The 24,552-nt window shown below is 31.5% G+C and overlaps 1 protein-coding gene across 1 annotated transcript; it reads right to left on the reverse strand.

Annotated features, from left to right (window-relative positions):
- Positions 1–5,434: 5,434 nt before the first annotated feature.
- On the reverse strand, positions 5,435–8,587 carry LOC137830103 (metacaspase-5-like). Its single transcript, XM_068637243.1, has 2 exons — positions 8,080–8,587; positions 5,435–6,632 (listed from the first exon to the last, which is right to left on the reverse strand). Exons 1-2 carry the CDS (start codon positions 8,423–8,425, stop codon positions 5,731–5,733), a joined length of 1,248 nt encoding a protein of 415 aa, XP_068493344.1. The 5' UTR covers positions 8,426–8,587; the 3' UTR covers positions 5,435–5,730.
- Positions 8,588–24,552: the final 15,965 nt, after the last annotated feature.

The raw sequence follows: 24,552 nt of genomic DNA on the forward strand, positions 1-24,552 counted from the left end.
CACGTAATATATTATGAGTTTTTATAGTATAACTTAATTAATGTATATTACTTCATAAACTTCATCATTTTTACCTCAGTTTTTATTAATTTGTTCAGTATTTATAATATGTGTATCTAATTAAATCTTTATCGTCAATTAATTGAGTGATGTAAGTGTTACTTTATACTAAGTCCATTAATTCAACTTGTTATTGACACAAAGTACATAAATTTGTATCTAAAATCACATTTTTTTTTTCAATTTGGGTGTTGGAGTAGTGAGTAAAATCTCGAAGCACATAAACAATATCATCTTTAAAAAATATGTTGTTGACACGTCTGAAGTGTTTACAATGGTTCAACTAAAGGTTTAGTCTTAGATTTCTTCAAAATCTTGTTTTGGTTTGTTCTCCTATTCTAGTTGGTGTTTGGACTTTTTGACTTCTATGAAGATAGTTTCTTGATGTCTTGTTTGAGAATTTTTATTTTATTTGGTTGTGTGGCTTTGTCAGTACGGTAAGTTGTAGGAGGAGGATAAAGTGCAATGTTGAACCACCCGTAAGTGGTTTATATTTATTAATTTTTTATTATTAATAAAAACAAACATTTCTTTTTTACAATTTTTTAGTTTAAATTCTATTCAAGCCAATTTTCATACAAAATCATAAAAGTTACTTATTTTTTCACATTAATTCCAATATTGTGTTATATTAATTATAACATTTCACATTTGTGGACATAAATAAGTGCAAGATAGCAACCACGTTACTCACTTAATGAAAAAATTAAACAAAGAATGAGTTGAAAATATCCAAACGAGAAACTTAAACTTAATTAAGTTTATAATATTAATTTGCATAACAATAATTTACTTAAACATTAAATAATGCATGATGAATGTAAAAAACAACAATTATCCGAAAAAAAATAAGTTAACCACCCTTAATTAGGATTAGACGGGTTTATGAATTTTTGCTTAAATACCAAACTCTAATATTATTATCATATTCTTTTTCATACCTTAAAAATGTAAAAAAAAAAAAAACAGATAGAAAAACTACTTCAGAATAATGTAAAACTGTAATTAAAATTATTAATAATTTTAATACTATTAATTATGTTAATTAAGATTTAATATTTTTTTCTTCTGTTATTTTATTCTCTAAAAAACTCAATTTTTGTTTTAAATTTGTGAATTTTTTTATAGTAGTATCTGAATTTCTAAAAAATGTTAAATAAAATCCGTGAATAATGTTAAGTTTGCTGAGGAATGTATTCACACGGTAAATTGTCAATCGTATCATTCAACTTTTATTAATTCACATATTTTACTACTTAATTGACCTATTTTCTCATTACATATATATATATATATATATATAATTTTATATACTTCACTGATATCTTAAATGGGAATGGAATATTGTCATGTTCCTAAAACGACTTTACTGATGATAATTGAGGTTTAAAATGAATAATAAATTATAAAATGGTGAGACTATTATTTCTTATATTAAAAGTTAAAATGTTAATAATTTTGATGTCAAAGATTTATTTGATTTATTTTTTTCTAATTTTAAAACCTAACATGAGAAACACGTTATTATTGTTCTCTGCCTGGTGTTGTCATAGTGTGCTGGCATCGCTATTATTTTGATATTTTAAATTAAAAATAATATGGTTTTGTAATAATTCACAGCAGTTCAATGTACCTCCCCATCTTCAACAAACCATTAACTCATTGCAATAATATTTATTTTATTAAAAGCTTTAGGCATCATTATATATATAATTTGACATCTAAGCTTTCACATTTAATATAATTTAACACTTTGAAGTAATAACAATATTATCATATAAAAAAAATATTATTAAAAAAAAAAAATATGAAAAATTAAACAAAAACGTATATGTTAACAAAAACGATACATATGTAGACTATATCTATCATAAACTAAATGAAAACCTATTATACTAATAAAATGATTCTCTATAAATAAATCATAAATTAATCAACTTATCAGTACATACCTTTTCTTCATGAGAATGAGTCATTACACTAATATTTGCTCATTTGCTAATTAACTTAATTAATATGTCATTAAAATCATGTTTTTTTTTATAAAAACTTTTATGTTAGGTATCACTATGCGAATCTTAAAATCATATTTTACAAATTTTGTGAATTACATTACTAGATAAAGATTTGTGTTCTACATAGTTACATAAGAAATAATTTTTTTTATGTAAAAAGAAATTCAAAATTAAAGAAAATTTCCAAAAAAAAGTGTGTAGATTAGTTAAAATAAATTTTTTTATTGTTAATATTTCACTAATATATATTCATAACAAGAAAGAGACACCATTTTCATTTATAATTCATTATTTGAACTTTTAATATACATTAAGATGGAAGATTGAAATTGAAGACGATAATGATTATCTAATCAGGGAGAAATGTGGGTTAAGTAGAGATTAAACTTTGGAAGTTCCATGAGTTTAAGGTCATTTCTGGAATTCTGGAGCTACTAAAACACACTACCTCCACAAGGTTATCTAATCTCTTACATTTGTTTATTTATGTTTTGATTTAGATACATTAGTATGAATTAAAATATTGTAGAAATGAGATTATTTAATGATATGAATAAATAGAGATCATGTTAATTTTGGCTCATATGGAGTGTTTAATAGCCTTTTTGGGTTGGATGATGACTTTATGAAGTTTAGAGTGTAAAACTAGTTGTCTTTGTTAGCAAAAACATGATAAGAATGTTTAATTTTTTTGTTAAATTAAATGGTGTAACTAACTTGACTGTGTTGTTTCCTTTGATTTTGTATTTATTTCTTGAACAACGCTCAACAATGAATGCTAATTATTTATACTAAATATTTTCACTTAAGCAGTCTCTGGATACCCAAACAACAATATCTTTTTCTTAAGCAATGACTTGACGCATAGTAAAAGAGTTGTCGAAAAACATCTCTCTTATTTGGGACTTTCAACGCTCAAGCGACAAGTGGTTACTCAAGTGATGAAAGATTTATTGAATGATAAGATTCATCCTTTGAGCGATATTCTATCACTAAAGCGATGCACTTTTTGAAGAGATAGAATTGACATTAAATTTTTTCACTCTGCTAATGATACAAAGATAAGTTAAGCTCCTATAAGATGCTAAGTCTCAATCTTCTAGTCTTGCTATTAACACTAAGTTTTGATCATAACAAATAAAACAATTTTGGTTCATCTAATATTAGCTACCTAGTGTGAAACAAGTACTAGATGAAATCAAAAGACGACGTCTTATCACAAACAATGAGCAAGATGTAAGATGAAGATTCAAGTACAAATGCATTGGCATATTAACTTGAAATAGGCACTTATCATAGAAGTATAAATAGATCAACAATGAACGCGTGAAATGACTAGACGACCATGTCAAGAATAGGCACACAAATTCGTTAGCATATACCTTGTTATCATAGAAGACTTTAATATTAGATGTATGTCTTAAAAGATTAAACTACAAAAAGGCTTGAAGAAACCAAGTTAAAGTAACCTTAGATGAGGAAAAATGTAAGTAAAGACTGGACACATAGAACAACAATAAACACATACAATATTAGGTGCTAAAGCAAAGAACAAATGAGTCTTCAAAATCATGAAGAACAAACAACTTATTTATAGTAAAATAGACGTCAAAACATATGTGTCCAACACTAGACACATCATTGAGATGTTACATCATCAAAAGCCTACAAGTTAACCAAAAACATCTTTCAAAGAAGATTTTCATACATAGTATCATTCATCAATGTGCGAAAGCTCATTTTTGGTAATGTTAGTGATACACAAATTTCAGAGAGATAAAGTGAGTGCTTTAGTCATCTCATCATACTAGAAAACAGAGAATGCCAACGAAAAGCCATGAATCTTTGAAGGCATTGACTGAAGATACTTTGAAGCACACAACCTTCAATGGTTATCTCTTGACATCTAATATAAGAAAATAAATCCATCTAGAAAATGCTTAAGGTTATCAAAAATATTTTCCATAAGCCTTACATGCATGAGATTATTTTGAAAAAGCTTCAAGTGTTGAAAATGTAGTTCATCTTCTAGATGACTTAGATAGAAAGTGATATTTGTAAAATTTTAATTATTGTGAAATAGTATCTCTAGAGCAAGGAAAACATATTATTTCATATCCATTAGTGTGTAACTTGTAATCAAATATCATCTCTTTTCAATTCCTTCTAAATTTTATGATTTGAAAGATGAAAGGAAAACAATTCATTAATCTTAGAGAAAAATAAGAGAAAACAACGTTTTTGAGATATTACCATTTAAAATAAAAGAAGAATAAAATATTATATATATATATATATAATTGTATAACAAAATAATTAAAATATTCATTCCTCGCTTATATAATCTTTTATTTATTTTCATTAATAAAAGTTCTTAAATACTTTAGTTGCGTTCTAAATATTTTGTGCAAATATTAGTTTCATTTAAGTCTAAACAACATCATCTATTTTGAGAAAATCTTCTTTTCTTGCATATATATATATAATACAATTATATTGTTTATTTAGTTATTTTTGCACATACAAGTATGTGTGCCTATTTGAAAGCACATTGCATATGATAAGTATGCTAACTTATCAATGTGATCTTCTGTGTAGTTGAAACAAGAGCATTAAAGACATATGCTTATTCTCTCTAAAGGCACAACTAATGCATTATGTTTGTTTATTTGTTTTGCAAAGAATTTTCTTGGTAAAGGAAATCAACTTTACATTATTTCATAGCTAATATTAAAGTTTCAAATACTCAAAAGTCAAGTTGCATCAGAAAACATACTTTATAGTTGAAGCCTCTTTGAATCACTTGTAAAATCTGAGTCATCTACTTTTTGTGTCAAAGTAAAGTGACAACTCCTGAAAAAGAAGCTAAAGGTAATGCTCAGTAAAAATAAGCAAATTGAGTTATCATAAAAGGAGACTGGTTAGTTAAACATATTTAATATGCTCTTATGAAAACAACTTGCAATGATTTTAATGCAAAGTTATCAAGTACTCCAATATTAATCTCAATAGATGATGACCAATGAAGAAGTTGAAGTCAATGAGACAATGACTAGTTGAAGCCTCTCTTAGTATAAAAGGGAGAAGACAGAGAACAATAATACACTAATATAGAGAACCTATTCGTGAAAACACTTTGCATATCATACTCAAAAGTTCTAAAGGAGATTTAATAAGTCTCAAATTAATCTTGTTTTTATGTAGAGTGAGTTTGAATAACAATGGACAACAATGAAGAGATTTCCTCCATTTCTCCTATTTTCTGAACGCCTGAAAAAAGAGATACAACTAAACATAATATAGTATACAACCTTGTTCAACAAAATTCAAATCCTCACAAAGCTCAAGAATAATTCAAATGACACAAAATTTAACACTATATTTTATAATAATTTCACTTACACCAATGTGTTCAGATTCGAAATCTGAGGTCTGGAGCATGGACCTTGTTCTGATAGTTCAGTCTCCCAGCACAATGAATATAACAAGAAAGACACTATAATTTTATTTGTACATACCTGATAGCAGAGCATGTATGAAAGCAATAACTTCATTTTCATGGTCCAAACATACACAGCAATACATAAGCATATAGTATAAACAACTAAACAACACACATTATTCTCTCTCTTTCTCTGCATCAGATAGGCACAGATCAACACACAAAAGGAGCATCAACATGGTGATCACTGCAGTAGAGTCCAGGTTTCTGAGTGAAACCCTCCTTCTTGAGCTTCTCTCGTGCTTTCTGAACAAGTTCGTGGTTTGTGATTGAACCATTACTCTCCTCAATTATTGCCTGTATTGCATTGCTAAAAGCTCCATAAGCATTGGCAGCGTTTCCTGGAGGACTTGCATCTGCAGAAGTTTGGTCACTCTGACATCCACTCATCAGAATCCCACCAGCCGGAAGGCTGTGTTTGGATGATCCAGCATATGCCTCCTGCTTACTTTCCACACGTGTCTCCAGTGCAGGCTTTGCATATCCCTCATCATTCTCATCAATCTTATGCTTGAGAAACTCTTGGGCAAGACCACCCACCAACCCCAATATTCCACCCCCACCTTCACCACTTCCTTGTTGGAGTTTATTCAAAATAACATTCATGAACTTCACTTTAGGACTAGAATCTTCCCCAAAGACATCGAAAAGGGTAGGTCTGAGTTTCCCAACATCAATATCATCTTTCCCAGTTTTCTGCTTGAGTATGTCAATGAGGGTTGAAAGGGGCAAAGATCTATTCTTCACATAGCCATAGTTCCCATGTGGAAGATCAATATCTCTATCTTCAGCCTCATCATCATCATCCCTGCCTCTGTGGTGGCGCAAACCTGAAGGGATATGGAATCCGCGAGACTCAATGGCATCTTCCACCTTCCGATGCAGAAAGTTTGAAAATCCAAAGCCAGAGCCAGACTGTTCTTCCTCTCCCTTTGTACTCTCTCCGATCTGCTCCTTAGCTTCTTCAAGTAGGCCACCACTGTGGCAAGAATCAGACACAATTGTGATCCTGCAACCTCTAGGGATCCCATCCACAAACTCCTTGAAATCATCATCTGTTTTCACAGACATACACAAATAGTCAGTTACTTCCCACAAAATTTCATGCCGATGCAACAATGTTCCATCTCAAACATAACAATTTACTTCTACTATGTTTGAATAAAGTAGCTATTAACATAAGAATTAAGAATGATTTTGGCCTGGGATAATTCCCTGAATCAGTTTTCAACAAATTCCCTGAATCATCCATCATCTGTTCGCACAGACCTACGCAGATAGTTTATTATTCCCAAATAAATAAAGGCAATGCAAAAGTGTTCTACCAAAAAACACAGAATACTGCCATTATTTTCCAATTAAGTTGGAATTACTCAAGCAAACACAGCATGAACATAGGGCTAAAGAAAAATCAGGAATCAGCTCATTTTACTAATTAAACAGATCCATTAGTTTTCCATTTTTGACCAAGGTAGACCAAATTTGCTCTCAACTCGGGAAACTCGACAAACGTAATCAGCACCCATTAAAGTAAAAGGATTAATAAATTAATTTAATCTGTGAAATAACAAGCATCAGTAAGTGAGTGTAATATTCGTATACTATCAATATAATCTATAAAATTATATCGTGAATAGGTTAGAATTTATAAATAATGTTCGATATGCTTGCAGAGTAATTATCACAAAATGTTAGTAATTTGAATTATAAAATATTCTATAACTGAATGATATTATAGAAAAAACTTCACATTGTCTATGTATGGGTAACATCACTGAAAGAATTTAATTTTCATAACTAATAAAATATGGTACATGATAGATAGTGATTGCTAACATGAATAAAATCTCAAACAATTGTAATCTATATCTGAAAGAGTGTTTTAATCTTTTTTAAAATTATAAGGGGATGATTCCTTCTTCGTTTATAGCGCAAAGGGATAGAACAACTCTATAAATTGAAGGCACTAATCTGGTGTATTTATAAAGTCAAACATAAACATTCCCCAAGACGCTGTCACAAATCTACACTGTTTTCACGCGCATACAATCAGATCTAGTTCAACTTTTCCTTCATCTCAAAACCCAGAAAACCAAAAGAAAACAAACAACTCATCAATTCCAACATCTTTTTTGAGTCAACTACAAAAACCAAATTCTTTCAAAGATCAATTATACACGACTATAATCAATTGTAATCAGAATAATTATTTTTTTCGATCAATTCGGTAAGATTCAGTTCTAAAATAATTAATTTTGTTTAAAAGTAACATAAATTCTGCTTCTACATAGACAAAGAGCAATTATAAATTATAAATTATAAATTATTTTTCAGATTTTCTTTTCCAGAACAGTTTATTTATTTATTTTTACATCAAAAGCAGTTGAAACTGAGAAAAGTAATCTTCCCCAAACATGTCCAAAAGAAGAAAAGCAGTGATCATAACCACGCAGCAAAAACCAAAATAGAACAAAACAAAAAACGGATCCAGTAGTAACGAACCAGTGATGAGATTCATATCAGAAGGAACAATGCACTCATCATATCCAGTGTCATCATCCTCTCCCGTTTCCGCAGGAAGGCGCGTGCCGTGTCCGCTGTAGTGCACGAACAGCACGTCTCCGTCCTCCGCCGATCGGACCAGTGAGGTCAACGCCGACCGGATGTTCTTCCCCGTCGGCTCCCTGTACGATTTGTCCGTGTCGATCAAAACGGTGATGTTGTCTTCGGAGAAGCCGTAACGGTCGACGAGGCACCGGTGCATCCGCCACACGTCGTTGATGCAACCTTTGAGCTCCGCCTTGGTGCCCGGGTAGTTGATTCCGATCAACACTGCCTTTTTCGCCATTGCAACTCTCTCTCTCTCTCTCTCTCTCTCTGATCCACCAGCGTGAGTTACCCTTTATCTTGCGCGTTTTTTCTGCCTGAACGATAACGAAGACAAAGGGTGTTTCTGGTATACCATAACGTAATCTACTATTTTCGCCTTAATTACAATGTTTAGTAAGAGTTTAACAACGTAAAAAAAATTATAATTACGATTAAAATTGAGAGTGTTATCTTTCATATTTAGTTTATTTTTAAAAATTAAATTAATGTACGTTTTAATACGATAATAGTTGAGAATGCTATTTTTTTTTTCATACTTAGTTCCTCATAAAATTTCTTTCACATGAAAAGTGAAAAATTAATTTTCTTACATAATATTTGAGTTAACAAGGTTATGATTCTATGAAAATATCTGAGAATTTTATTCAATAATTTAATACGATAAAAATTAAAATTTATTATCAAATTATTATTTGATTATTAGAAAATTTATAATATGATTTATGAACGTCCTCTAACATCCAGAAATTATGATATTTAAGTATGATTTTTTTTATATATCAAACGTTAAATTTATAGTATATAAATGGGACTTTGTTTTTTTAGGTTAGATCTTGATTCTTTATCTTTTATATTTTTGGAAGGATAAAACATGTTTTTCAATTTGTTTTAAACACTGAAAAAGTTACCTAGTCTTTATGGAATAGTTATAATTTTTTGTTTGAGTTTTAGTAATATGTATTAGTTGTGCTCACTATGAACATTGTTATTTATTGAAAATTATTAATTACTTGTCAATTTATTATATATTTTTTATATAATATGTTCATCTTAGTGTTTAAAAGCACAACTAATATATATGTGTTTTTAGTGTTTTAGTACAATTACAAAAGATGAATGGTTTTAATAGAACAATTGTCTTTTTTATGGATTTTACTTTTAATTTTTATCTAAATAATTTGAGATTGTTGTGAAAATAGGACTAAATACCAGAAGAAAGTGTTGAATTATGTTTTCATAAGTTTTTTCTCTCTTGCAAATGTGGTCTAACGGTGCTCAAATGATGATTTAGTTTATCAGAACGGTTAGATCGTAACTATTTCTTTTGATGTATGATTGATAAGTGTCTAATTTCAGTAATATTTCATATTAAAATATAGACACTTATGAGGATTTATTGCTAATTTACATATAAAATAATCCCTAATTTATGAATTTATACCTTCTTAATTTTTTATGATTTTTATTTGAATAAGAGTATTTTATTCCCAAATTTGGTGTTAATTGCAGATTTCTAAGGAAGATTGGAGATTTGGATTAAAGATGAATGATTTAAGCTTAAAAGATAAAGATAGAAGGTCCCACAATGGAAAAGATGCAAAGAAAGATTGGGCTTTTTTTTTTATGTTTTATCATTTAGCCCATTAGCGCGACACAATAAACAACCTAACCCTAGAAAACTAGGATAAATAGAGGGCTAGAGGCTCAACCTTAGTGTGCCAGATTGAGAGGAAAACACCATAGAGTGAATTGTAACCCAATTGGGAGAATGGAAGGTGATAGAAGTATGCGTGGCTAATTCTACCCTTTGGGATTGGGGGTAATCTGCTCAAACTCTTATGTATTGAGGTGATATTTTATATATTAATATTCAGTTCTTGATTGATTATTGGTATTGTTGTTTTACTTTTAATTCTCCGTGACAAATTGAAAATCTTAAATCTGACCGGGAGGTATTTTTAGGGTTCGGACCTAAACAACAATACTTAACATATTTGAGTGCTAGGAATAGACTTGAAATGTTAATTGCTATTAAACGTCTGAGCTTCGTTCTAAGTTGTTCTTATAAGTATGCGAGGGATCGATAGTTAGGGAACATTCTTAAGGATTTTATATGCGAGGAATCAATATAAATGATTTTTATACGAGCATCAATTTCAATTAAAGAACTTAATATTAACATGCTAATCAAAATACATGAGAGTGAGAGAGATGAAACTTAATCCCAATTTTTCCAAGTGAAGCAACTAATTCTTTGTTTGTTTTCTTATTGATCAGTGCCAACATAATCACTTCACACTCTTTTTTATTGTTCTGTTGTTATATTTAGCGAATATTATACTCGATGATTCACTGTTCTTTGTGGGATCGATATCCGTCCTTAGGGACAATTATTACTTCTGACAAACGCGGTGCACTTGCCGTAAAAAGTCATCAATGATATCAGACGCAATTACAACTCTACTGAACACTCATCTAAGATAGTTTTCTAACTAATTATAACAAATGATGAGATCTTATTTCTTACATATGATGGATATTGGCAAATGCAAGTTCAAACCTTAAGTGTAATGATTAAATAAATGGTAATTTTCAAATATGTTTTTTTTTCATAATAACTCTTTTTTTTAAGTTAGTACAAACAATAATAACATGTAATATAGATATTAGGAAAGGGACAAATGTGCACGATAATTTATACGTCTGTCGCAACAAACTACATTTAATTCTCAATCTACATATTGAGTTCCACTATGCATACTAATACTTCATTTCAAGTATTCTTTGAGCTTATGGTCACTCTTGGTAGTTCCCTTGAGTATTCTTGACTCCAACCACTTCTAACTTAACTGAGTCCTATTTTGGCTCGTAGCCACTTTTAGCTAACTCTTTGAGTATTCTTGACACAAGTCACTTCTGACTTACCTGAGTATTCTTTGGGCTTGTAGTCACTCTTGACTAATCCCTTGAGTATTCTTGACACAAGTCACTCCTTTATTAATTGAGTATTCTTTGGGTTCGTAGACACTTCTGACTAACGCCTTCAGTATTCTTGACACAAGTCACTTTTGGCTTAACTAAATATATTTTGGACTCGTAGTCACTCCTGGTTAACACCTTGAGTATTCTTGACACATGTCACTCCTAGCTTACATGAGTATTATTTGCCAAATAGCCACTCCTGGATAATTTAGAAAGGTTGAAGGTTTTAGTGATCCTCTGATCCTATAGTCTGTCTGCTAAAAAGTGTTTGCATCTCTTAATGAATACAATGATTTAAGTTTTATTTCTTAGTACAAATCGTCTTTTCTCTCTGGGGAGGGGTTGTGTCTTTATACGTATACAATGAATAAACTTCTCTCCTAGGTAGTTGGATGAAACTCTTAGTCTCTTGTATCAAGTTTTTCTAAATATGGAAGTGTGGCAAAATCTCTACTCTAAGCACAAGTCTCTCTTCTTTTTCTTGAACGAAGTTCTCTGTTTTTCTTGCAGCATTTTGACATAGTGTAACCTTAGCTCTGACATTCTTTTTCTTAATGATAAGTTTTATATAGGCACTGAAAGTTGTTGAGAGGCTTTTATAGTTGTTGAGCAATTTTAGCTTATATATATGTCCTTTTTGGCTAAGCTTCATTTCATGTCATTCAACTTTGATATGTGCTCCTTATCTATGTAATGTGTTTGATAACTAACAATGCTCACCTCTCTAAGTAGCATAACCTTTTGCACCAATTCATAGTAAAAGTGCACAAAGTACATGGATGGCAGACAACTGGGTAAAAAATAATTGCTCTTTATGTTAGAAAATTGGTAAAGAAAACAAATTTAACTTTTCTTCCAAGAAATCATTTGATGTTGACTTTTACTTACATCTTTAAGAGATCACTTTAACCGAGGAAGATAATTGACATTTTCTACATGTAACTAATAAATGTATGCATATATGTGTATGTGTTTAAATTATAAAATGTTATCTGAACTTAGCGACTAAAATCTAACATAATTTTAATTATTGTACAAAAGTGAACATTATTTTGTTATTGTACTAAAAATATGAAAATCGATAATAACTATATAAAAAATATTTTATCATTTTTAAAATGATTCAAAATAGTTCTTGAAGTATATTAAACTTAACTCTCTTATTATTGCATCCCTTAATATTTAAAGTTAATATCAAAATTAACTCCCTTAATATTTTATATTTAACTATTAATTTTAGGCACTGAATATATATATATATATATATATATATATATATATATTAATATAATTATTTTAATTATTTTTAATTATAAAGAAATAAAAAACTGCTTATTAATTTATATTTGTAATTTTTTAAAATTTTCTATCTTTTCTAGGTTAATCTTAGATATGAGAGATATTTTAAAATTTGATGATTTTCTTACTGAGTATTAAATTACCCATCTAAAATATTATTTCTTTTGAAACAGAATATTTCGGTCTTAACAAGTATTTTATATCAATAATCTAATTCTTAAGTGATATAAAACTTTTGGACGAAATAAATATTTATTTATTTATTTTAAATTCAATTAATTCTAGATATTTCTATGGAATAAGTTAAATAGTTTTATTTTTTCTTACAGTATTTCTTTATTAATATTTTTCAGTGATTAATATATGAATGATATCCAAATGGATTTCATCATAAAGTTACAATAATTTAAGTTTATTGAAATTTAGAACATAAAGTCATAAATTCTATATCTTGATTAATGAGATTTTGGTTTTAAATTAAGAAAATTTAATAAATTCAATTTATATAATAATTGGAGCGCGTGCCTTTTGAATTCTCTTGTGTGGGAGTGTTTGGTTGGTGAATGTTGATATTCTCTTCGTGCGTTATTGGCTGCTATGCGGTGTCGCTAATTTTTACATTTTAAATTCAAAAACCAAACACGCCGTAATTTTAAATATTGAGTTCAATTACTATAACACCCCCATTGTCCTATTTCGTGTGTATATTTTTTTTTCAAAAATAAATTGCTTAAGATAATTTTATTTTCTTTTTATAAAAGGACTCCACTACCTACCAACTTGTCATCATTAAATTATATTTGTTAACTTTCTATTGTTAATAAATTTGTCTTTATCAAACTTTTATTTAATATTTTTAATATTTTAATGATTATCCACAAACAAATCATTCTTCTACACACACAATTACTAATAGTATATTAATAACATGAAGTTAAAATTAATATAAACATAAAATTCATAACTCAACAAAATAAATATGATAATATAATTGAAACGTAGATTTGATCGTAACGAGGGATGACAAATGAATCTTTTTTATATGAGTATTATTAAAAAAAAAATTGACAAAATCTCCGTATTGATTTGTTAAAAAAATAAGTATGAATAATATTTAATTTTTTAAATTTAGTATATGAATAGAAATGAGTATGTACATATATTTGTATTATCATCATTTACATATTCATCCCATTCCAATATCATTTATGTTTTTATATACGTTTCTATTTTAAATTACTAAAATAAATTTAATTAATTAGATAATCTAAAAAATTATATTAAGTTTTTATTTATCTTTAATTTTGTAACTTATTTATCATATATATTTGTTATGTTTTACTCTTTTATATAATTATTTCACTTTTACTTGGTTGTTATTTGATAATTTGATATTTATACACTTACAAATTTTTTATTGTTATTTCACATTTGAGAAAAGATTTTATTTTACTCTCTTTTGCACCCTTTTCATTTTATTTCTATTTCATTGCTTTCATTTCTAGGTTAAAAATAAAATGGGTTGGACCCAAAAAAATTGCTTTCTTTTTATTTTTTTTATATATCTTAAGAAAAAATTAAAACTAAAATTAAAAACAAAATAAATAATAAAAAAAACACTAAAAAAAATCATGAAACAGAAATCAATCTTAAAAACAAAAAATAATATAATAATTAAATTAAAGACCATTTTAAATAATAATAAAAAATTAATTTCTAAATTAGTTTTTATTATTGTTAAATGATTTCTAAATTATATCTAATTAGCTACCAAAATTTTATAAAAAAGAAGAGATTCATGTTTAAACTAATAAAAAACAAAATTAGTATAATTATACTATGTTTACTTCCTGCACCTCCATTGTTGAGATTTATATGTCAGTGTCCTACAAAACAAGGTCTGCCCATAGAACAACCATAAAAAAAAAACTCAATATATAACAAATGTTGTCCTTGTTGTGGTACTAGACACTAATATAAAATTACTTCAAAGTTATTATATAACGTTTACAAACTTAAATGTAAATTTATTTTAATTAATGAAAATATTTAATAATATCCCTCCGAAATTACTTTTTTACTTGATATAATACTTATATTTTTTTATTTAAATTTTATATCTATAATATTTTTTTATGCCACTATATATTTATAAAATAATTAAATATATATTTATAATAATAATAACACCATTGTTGTTTTAATTTAATATATATTTTGACAAGTATAACTATTTAAATAAATAGTTGTAAAATGACATAAACTATAATTATAAATAATAATAACAATGAATTATTTAAAAATTATGTTAATATAAATTTAATAAAATATTTAATACATTATACTTTATTTAAAATATGAAACTTAAAAATTTGATTTAAATTATAATATAATAAATAAAAATGGATCTTTTATGAATTTAAATTGTATGTACATTTTTTAATATTAATGTAATATTATTAGATTATATATGTGTTGAAGTTTTTGGTGGTAATATTGATGAATTCACTTTTAAAGAAGTTTTGAGGACTGAAGACTTAGTTTTTAGTTTTGTATAGAGAGTGTTGTGTCTTCTTTATTTATATGACTTTCTTCTTAGTGATTAGTTTGAATTTTATAAGAACTTAGCTTGAAAAAGCTAATTTCAATCTTCATTAACTTATTTTGGTTAAAGAATAATTTTAATTAATTAAAAGATAATTTAATCCAATAAAATGTTTTATCTGAAATCAGAATGTAATGGATGTTTTAATCAATTTGATTTAATCGATTGATATTACTTAAAATCATAAGTAATTCTAGAAAGATGTGTGTTTTATGAGAAATAATTCATTCTATTTTAACATATTAAACTAATTATTTAATTCCACTAGTAAGTGAAATCAAAATATTAAAACATAATCCACTAAATTAGATAAATTCTATATAACTTTTATTCACAAATATTTTTCAACAATCCTTTTAAAGTTTGAGATTTTGAAACATTTACATCTGAAAGAGTTATTCTTCTGAATAAAAAAAAGTATTTTCTTAAAACTTTTTTAAGTGTTCTTAAGATTAATATTTTATGCAAAGAGGAATTCATCTGAGTTTGACTGATCCAATTTGATCTTGTTGTATTTAGATGATATTATTCATAGATATAATTTTAATTTGTGGTGTTTAACCTAGATAGTGTTTTGAATTATAGTTTTGTAGTAGGGTGTTACAAGAGTAAACGAACACTCTGGTAGGATTTTAGAGTGGTGTTCTTGGTGAATTTTGTATTTGTAAGCAATTGATTTAGTTTTAGTTTGACTTGTTTAGCTGAATAAGTGGATGTAACTCTTGTTCGTTTGTGCGTGAAACTGTTTGATTTTTTTCATGGGTGAATACTCATCCGTTTGACCTGAAATTTGTCGCGTTCTGTCCCAAATTCAGTGGAGATTCTTGCGTGGAATTTCAGGAAAAAACTATTTCGGGAGAATTTTTCGGAAATTCTGTACAAACCAAGATTATCCTCTACTAAAACTTGTGAAATTTCGCCATACTTTCTGCAATTTTTATTCTGGGTCCGTATTGCCCTAAAAAAGTTCACACAAGTACTTCCATATGTTGTTTGCACCCAGATAAGGAGGCACGTCCATAAAAGAATCACAAAAAGGAGATACGAGGAAGAAAATCCAGGATGTTTTGTTTTCGGAAAACCAGTTTTGTTCACTCTCGGTCTAGGACTTACTACGCCTTGCTCCTTGGATGTTTGGTCTGAAATTTTTACCAGACGTCACTGTATCTATTGAGTTTTGGTTGATATTTGAGGCCCAGATTCGTCCCACAAGATTGACAATCAATTTTTTATTGATCACTGCCAAGGCCGAAAGGAAGGTTCGTTTGTGTGTGAAACTGTTTGATTTTTTTCGTGGGCGAATACTCATCTGTTTGACCTGAAATTTGTCACGTTTTGTCCCAAATTCAGTGGAGATTCTTACGTGGAATTTCAGGAAAAATCTATTTCGGGAGAATTTTTCGGAAATTATGTGCAAACCAAGGCTATCAAAACTTGTGAAATTCCGCCCTACTTTATGCAATTTTTATTTTGGGTCCATATTGTGCTGAAAAAGTTCACACAAGTACTTCCATATGTTGTTTTCACCCAGGTAAGGAGGCACGTCCATAAAAGAATCACAAAAAAGAGATACGGGGAAGAAAATCCACGACGTTTTGTTTTCGGAAAACCAGTTTTGTTCACTCTCGGTCTGGGACTTACTACGCCTTGCTCCTTGGTTGTTTTGGTCTGAAATTTTTACCAGACGTTCGTCACTGTGTCTATTGAGTTTTGGTTGATATTTGAGGCCCAGATTCGTCCCACAAGATTGACAATCAATTTTTTATTAATCACTGCGAGGGCCGAAAGGAAGGTTCATTTGTGTGTGAAACTGTTTGATTTTTTTTGTGGGCAAATACTCATCTGTTTGACCTGAAATTTGTCGCGTTCTGTCCCAAATTCAGTGGAGATTCTTACGTGGAATTTCATGAAAAATCTATTTCGGGAGAATCTTTCGGAAATTCTGTGCAAACCAAGGCTATCCTCTACCAAAACTTGTGAAATTTCGCCATACTTTCTGCAAATTTTATTCTGGGTCCGTATTGCACTGAAAAAGTTCACACAAGTAATTCCATATGTTGTTTGCACCTAGGTATGGAGGCACGTCCATAAAAGAAACACAAAAAGGAGATACGGGGAAGAAAATGCAGGACGTTTTGTTTTCGGAAAATCAGTTTTGTTCACTCTCGGTCTGGGACTTACTACGCCTTACTCCTTCGGTGTTTTGGTCTGAAATTTTTACCAGACGTTCGTCACTGTGTCTATTGAGTTTTGGCTGAGATTTGAGGCCCAGATTCATCCCACAAGATTGAAAATAAATTTTTTATTGATCACTGCCAGGGCCGAATAGAAGGTTCATTTGTGTGTGAAACTGTTTGATTTTTTTCATGGGCGAATACTCATTCGTTTGACCTGAAATTTGTCGCGTTCTGTCCCAAATTCAGTGGAGATTCTTACGTGGAATTTCAGGAAAAAACAATTTCAGGAGAATTTTTCGGAAATTTTGTGCAAACCAAGGCTATCCTCTACCAAAACTTGTGAAATTTCACCCTACTTTCTGCAATTTTTATTCTGCGTCCGTATTGCGCTGAAAAAGTTCACACAAGTACTTCCATATGTTGTTTGCACTCAGGTAAGGAGGCACGTCCATAAAAGAATCACAAAAAGGAGATACGAGGAAGAAAATCCACGACGTTTTGTTTTCGGAAAACCAGTTTTGTTCACTCTCGGTCTAGAAATTACTATGCCTTACTCCTTGGGTGTTTTGGTTTGAAATTTTTACTACACGTTCTTCACTGTGTCTATGGAGTTTTGGTTGAGATTTGAGGCCCAGGTTCATCCCACAAGATTGACAATAAAATTTTTATTGATCACTGCGAGGGCCGAAAGGAAGGTTCGTTTGTGTGTGAAACTGTTTGATTTTTTTCGTGGTGAATACTCATCTGCTTGACCTGAAATTTGTCGCGTTCTGTCTCAAATCCAGTGGAGAATCTTACGTGGAATTTCAGGAAAAAACTGTTTCGGGAGAATTTTTCGGAAATTTTGTGCAAACCAAGGCTATCCTCTACTAAAGCTTTGTTGAACCAAGTGATGTCCAAGCTTTGAAGAATCCAAACCCTTTGAAGGATGTTGAAGCCTTGGCTGTGCTTGTTGTTGCTGTGCTGGTTTAGTATAGTTCTGGGGTAGTTTGAGTGTTGTAATTCACCCTTTGATCGAATCTAAAGCATAGGCATTCTCAATCTTTGTGAAAGTAAAATGTTTTCAAACTAAGTTAAAACAACCGATTGTTTTGTCGAAACAACCGATTGTTTACACTTAGATTTTTTAAAGAAAAGATTGAAAACTGTTTTTCAAATGGTTGAACTGTTAGAACCAAAACAACCGATTGATTCGAGGAAACAACCGATTGTTTGTTTTGGGACCATAACAGAAAAACTGTTTTATCTTTGACTGAGCTTTAAATGATTTAACTGCTTACGCTCCAGTCATTAAATGCTTTGACCAATCTTTTAATGCAATTTAAGAGTTTTTTAAGATTTGATAACAAAATACATCTTTGAATATATTCAGAAAAACAGGATTTGAGAATTAATCTTTGACAAGTTTTTGCTAAGAGTTTTTGAGTTTTTCAAAGAGTTGAGATTGCTGAAAGTTTGTGATTGATCAAAGTTTGTGGAATAGGATTCTGCTTGTATTGATTTCAGATTATCTTCTGTAATAAGTGTAATCCTTGTACTCTGTGAAACATGTTTTCGTTTCTGTGTTTGCTGAGATTGGCTGTGTGTTCTTGAGGGGATCAAGATCAGCAATCTTAGTGTTGGTGTGTTGGCCAAGAAGAGTGTGTGTCTTGAGGTGTTCAAGGTCACTTTCTTGGTTGTAGTGTAGGTAATCAAGGTGTGATTTCTTAGTAGAATTCCTCAGGGTTTCTGAGAAGACTGGATGTAGCTCTGGGTTTAGAGTGAACCAGTATAAACATCTGTGTGCAATCTCTCTATCCTTAACTCTTTAAATTCAGTTTTGTTTGTTGTTTGCTGGTATAAACAACCGATTGTTTTTCTGGTACTGCTATTTTTGATTGCTGTATTGGCAAACTGAATTTATTATCAATTGTTTCTTGAGATAATTTATTTCTTGTTTTAAAAGTTTTCGAAAACCCTCTTTAAACAATTCACCCCCTCTAGTTTAAAGTCATCCATTCTAACAAACTTGTGAAATTTCGCCCTACTTTCTGCAATTTTTATTCTGGGTCCGTATTGCACTGAAAAATTTCACACAAGTACTTACATATGTTGTTTGCACCCAGGTATTGAGGCATGTCCATAAAAGAATCACAAAAAGGAGATACGGAGAAGAAAATCCATGACGTTTTGTTTTCGGAAAACCAGTTTTTTTCACTCTCGGTCTGGGACTTACTACGCCTTACTCCTTGGTTGTTTTGGTATGAAATTGTTACCAGATGTTCGTCACTGTGTCTATTGAGTTTTGGTTGAGATTTCAGGCCCAGATTCGTTGCACAAGATTTTCAGTAAATTTTTTATTGGTCACTGCCAGGGCCGAGAGGAAGGTTCGTTTGTGTGTGAAACTGTTTGATTTTTTTCGTGGGCGAATACTCATCCGTTTGACTTGAAATTTATTGAGCTCTGTCCCAAATTCAGTGGAAATTCTTACGTGGAATTTCAGGTAAAAAATATTTCGGGAGAATTTTTTAGAAATTCGGTGCAAACCAAGGCTATCGTTTACCAAAACTTGTGAAAGTTCGCCCTTCTTTCCGCAATTTTTATTTTGGGACCGTATTGCGCTGAAAAAGTTCACACAAGTACTTCCATATGTTGTTTGCACCCTGGTAAGGAGGTACATCCATAAAAGAATCACAAAATGGAGATACGGGGAAGAAAATCCAGAACGTTTTGTTTTCGAAAAACCAGTTTTGTTCAGTCTCGGTCTGGGACTTACTGCGCCTTACTCCTTGGGTGTTTTGGTCTGAAATTCTTACCAAACGTTCGTCACTGTATCTATTGAGTTTTGGCTGAGATTTGAGGCTCAGATTCGTCCCACAAAATTGGAAATAAATTTATTATTAATCACTGCCAGGGCCAAAAGGAAGGTTCGTTTGTGTATGACACTGTTTGATTTTTTTCGTGGGCGAATACTCATCCGTTTGATCTGAAATTTGTCGCGTTCTGTCCCAAATTCAGTGGAGATTCTTATGTGGAATTTCAGGAAAAAAACTATTTTGGGAGAATTTTTCAGAAATTTTGTGCAAACCCAGGATTTCCTCTACCAAAACTTGTGAAATTTTGCTTTACTTTCTGCAATTTTTATTCTGGGTCCGTATTGCGCTGAAAAAGTTCGCACAAGTACTTCCATATGTTGTTTGCACCCAGGTAAGGAGGCACGTCCATGAAAGAATAACGAAAGGGAGATACGGGGAAGAAAATCCAGGACATTTTGTTTTCTGAAAACCAGTTTTGTTCACTCTCGGTCTAGGACTTACTGCGCCTTACTCGTTGGGTGTTTTGGTATGAAATTTTTACCAGACGTTCGTCACTGTGTCTATTGAGTTTTGGCTAAGATTTGAGGCCCAGATTCATCCCACAAGATTGGCAATAAATTTTTTTATTAATCAATGCGAGGGTCGAAAGGAAGGTTCGTTTGTGTGTGAAACTGTTTGATTTTTTTCGTGGGAGAATACTCATCCGTTTGACCTGAAATTTGTCGCGTTCTGTCCCAAATTCAGTGGAGATTCTTACGTGGAATTTCAGGAAAAAACTATTTTGGGAGAATGTTTTGGAAATTTTGTGCAAACCAAGACTATCCTCTACCAAAACTTGTGAAATTTCGCCCTACTTTCTGCAATTTTTATTCTGGGTCCATATTGCGTTGAAAAAGTTCGCACAAGTACTTCCATATGTTGTTTGCACCCAGGTAAGGAGGCACGTCCATGAAAGAATAACGAAAGGGAGATACGGGGAAGAAAATCCAGGACGTTTTGTTTTCGGAAAACCAGTTTTGTTCACTCTCGGTCTAGGACTTACTGCGCCTTACTCGTTGGGTGTTTTGGTATGAAATTTTTACCAGACGTTCGTCACTGTGTCTATTGAGTTTTGGCTAAGATTTGAGGCCCAGATTCATCCCACAAGATTGGCAATAAATTTTTTATTAATCACTGCGAGGGCCGAAAGGAAGGTTCGTTTGTGTGTGAAACTGTTTGATTCTTTTTGTGGGAGAATACTCATCCGTTTGACCTGAAATTTGTCGCGTTCTGTCCCAAATTCAGTGGAGATTCTTACGTGGAAATTCAGGAGAAAACTATTTCGGGAGAATTTTTCGGAAATTTTGTGCAAACCAAGACTATCCTCTACCAAAACTTGTGAAATTTCGCCCTACTTTCTGCAATTTTTATTCTGGGTCTGTATTGCACTGAAAAAGTTCAAACAAGTACTTCCATAAGTTTTTTGCACCCAGGTAAGGAGGCACGTCCATAAAAGAATCACAAAAAAGAGATACGGGGAAGAAAATCCAGGACGTTTTGTTTTCGGAAAACAAGTTTTGTTCACTCTCGGTCTGGGACTTACTACGCCTTACTCCTTGGATGTTTTGATATGAAATTTTTACCAGACGTTCATCACTGTGGCTATTGAGTTTTGGCTGAGATTTGAGGCCCAAATTCGTCCCTCAAGATTGGCAATAAATTTTTTATTGATCACTGCCAGGGCCGAAAGGAAGGTTCGTTTGTGTGTGATACTGTTTGATTTTTTTCGTGGGTGAATACTCATCAGTTGGACATGAACTTTGTCGCGTTCTGTCCCAAATTCAGTGGAGATTCTTACGTGGAATTTCAAGAAAAAACTATTTCGGGAGAATTTTTCGGAAATTTTGTGCAAACCAAGGCTATCCCCTACCAAAACTTGTGAAATTTCGCCCTACTTTCTGAAATTTTTATTCTGGGTCCGTATTGCGCTGAAAAAGTTCACACAAGTACTTCCATATGTTGTTTGCACCCAGGTAAGGAGGCACGTCCATAAAAGAATCACAAAAAGGAGATACGAGGAAGAAAATCCAGGACGTTTTGTTTCCGGAAAACCAATTTTATTCACTCTCGGTCTGGGACTTACTGCGCCGTACTGCTTGGGTGTTTTGGTCTGAAATTTTTACAAGACGTTTATCACTGTGTCTATTGAGTTTTGGCTGAGATTTGAGGCCCAGATTCGTCCCACAAGATTCGCAATAAAATTTTTATTGAGCACTTCCAGAGCCGAAAGGAAGGTTCGTTTGTGTGTGAAACTCTTTGATTTTTTTCGTGGGTGAATACTCATCTGTTTGACCTGAAATTTGTCGCGTTCTGTCCCAAATTCAGTGGAGATTCTTTCGTGGAATTTGAAGAAAAAACTATTTCGGGAGAATTTTTCGGAAATTTTGTGCAAACCAAGGGTATCTTCTACCAAAACTTGTAAAATTTCGCCATACTTTCTGCAAAAAAAAATTCTGGGTCCGTATTTCTCAAAAAAAGTTCACACAAGTACTTTCATATGTTGTTTTCACCCAGGTAAGGAGACACTTCCATAAACGAATCAGAAAAAAGAGATATGGGACAGAAAATCCAGGACGTTTTGTTTTTGGAAAACCAGTTTTGTTCACTCTCGATCTTCGACTTATTGTGCCTTACTCCTTGGGTGTTTTGGTCTGAAATTTTTACCAGACGTTCGTAACTGTGTCTATTGAGTTTTGGCTGAGATATGAAGCCAAGATTCGTCACACAAGATTGGCAATAAATTTTTTATTGATAACTCCGCAGGCCGGAAGGAAGGTTCGTTTCTGTGTGAAACTGTTTGATTTTTTTCGTGGGCGAATACTCATCCGTTTGACCTGAATTTTGTCGCGTTCTGTCCCAAATTCAGTGGAGATTCTTACGTGGAATTTCAAGAAAAAACTATTTCGGGAGAGGGAAGAAAACTGGTTTTCCGAAAACAAAACGTCCTAGATTTTCTTTCCCGTATCTCTTTTTTGTGGTTCTTTTATGGATGTGCCTCCTTACCTGGCTGAAAACAACATATGGAAGTACTTGTGTGAAGTTTTTCGGGGCAATACGGACCCAATTTTTGTGTGTGTAGAAAGTAGGGCGAAATTCACAAGCTTTGGTAGAGGATAGCCTTTGTTTGCTAAAAATTTCAGAAAATTTCTCCCGAAATAGTTTTTTCCTGAAATTCCACGTAAGAATCTCCACTGAATTTGGGACAGAACGCAACAAATTTCAGGTCAAACGGATGAGTATTCGCCCGCAAAAAAATAAAACAGTTTTACACACAAACGAACCTTCTTTTCGGCCCTGACAGTCATCAAAAAAAAATTTATTGTCAATCTTGTGGAACGAATCTGAGTCTCAAATCTCAGCCAAAACTCAACAGACACAGTGACGAACGTTTTGTAAAAATGTCAGACAAAAACACCCAAGGAGTAAGGTGTAGTAAGTCCCAGACCGAAAGTGAAGAAAACTGGTTTTCCAAAAACCAAACGTCCTGGATTTTGTTCCCCGTATCTCCTTTTTGTGATTCTTTTATGGACGTGCCTCCTTACCTGGGTGAAAACAACATATGAAAGTACTTGTGTGAACTTTTTTTGGGAAATACGGACCCAGAATTTTTTTTTTGCAGAAAGTAGGGCGAAATTTCACAAGTTCTGGTAGAGGGTCTTGGTTTGCACAAAATTTCCGAAAAATTCTCCCAAAATAGTTTTTTCCTGAAATTCCACGTAAGAATATCCACTGAATTTGGGACAGAACGCGACAAATTTCAAGTTAAACGGGTGAGTATTCGGCCACGAAAAATATCAAACAGTTTCACACACAAACGAACCTTCCTTTCGGCCTTGGCAGTCATCAATAAAAAATTTATTGCCAATCTTGTGGAACGAATCTGAGCCTCAAATCTTAGCCAAAACTCAATAGACACAGTGACGAACGTCTGGTAAAAATTTCAGACAAAAACATCCTAGGAGTAAGGTGTAGTAAGTCCTAGACTGAAAGTGAACAAAAAGGAGGCACGTCCATAAAAGAATCACAAAAAGGAGATACGGGGAAGAAAATCAAGGACGTTTTATTTTCGGAAAACCAGTTTTGTTCACTCTCGGTTTGGGACTTACTACGCCTTACTCCTTGGGTGTTTTGGTCTGAAATTTTTACCAGACGTTGGTCAATGTGTGTATTGAGTTTTCGCTGAGATTTGACGCTCAGATTCGTCCCACAAGATTGGAAATAAACTTTTTACTGATCACAGCCAGGGACGAAAGAAAGGTTCGTTTTTGTGTGAAACTGTTTGATTTTTTTCATGGGCGAATACTCATCCGTTTGACCTGAAATTTGTCTCGTTTTGTCCCAAATTCAGTGGAGATTCTTACGTGGTATTTCAGGAAAAAACTATTTCGGTAGAATTTTTCGGAAATTTTGTGCAAACCAAGGCTATCCTTTACCAAAAGTTGTGAAATTTTGCACTACTTTCTGCAAT

The sequence above is a fragment of the Phaseolus vulgaris genome, chromosome 11 (genome assembly GCF_000499845.2).
Source record: "Phaseolus vulgaris cultivar G19833 chromosome 11, P. vulgaris v2.0, whole genome shotgun sequence".
Taxonomy (NCBI): domain Eukaryota; kingdom Viridiplantae; phylum Streptophyta; class Magnoliopsida; order Fabales; family Fabaceae; genus Phaseolus; species Phaseolus vulgaris.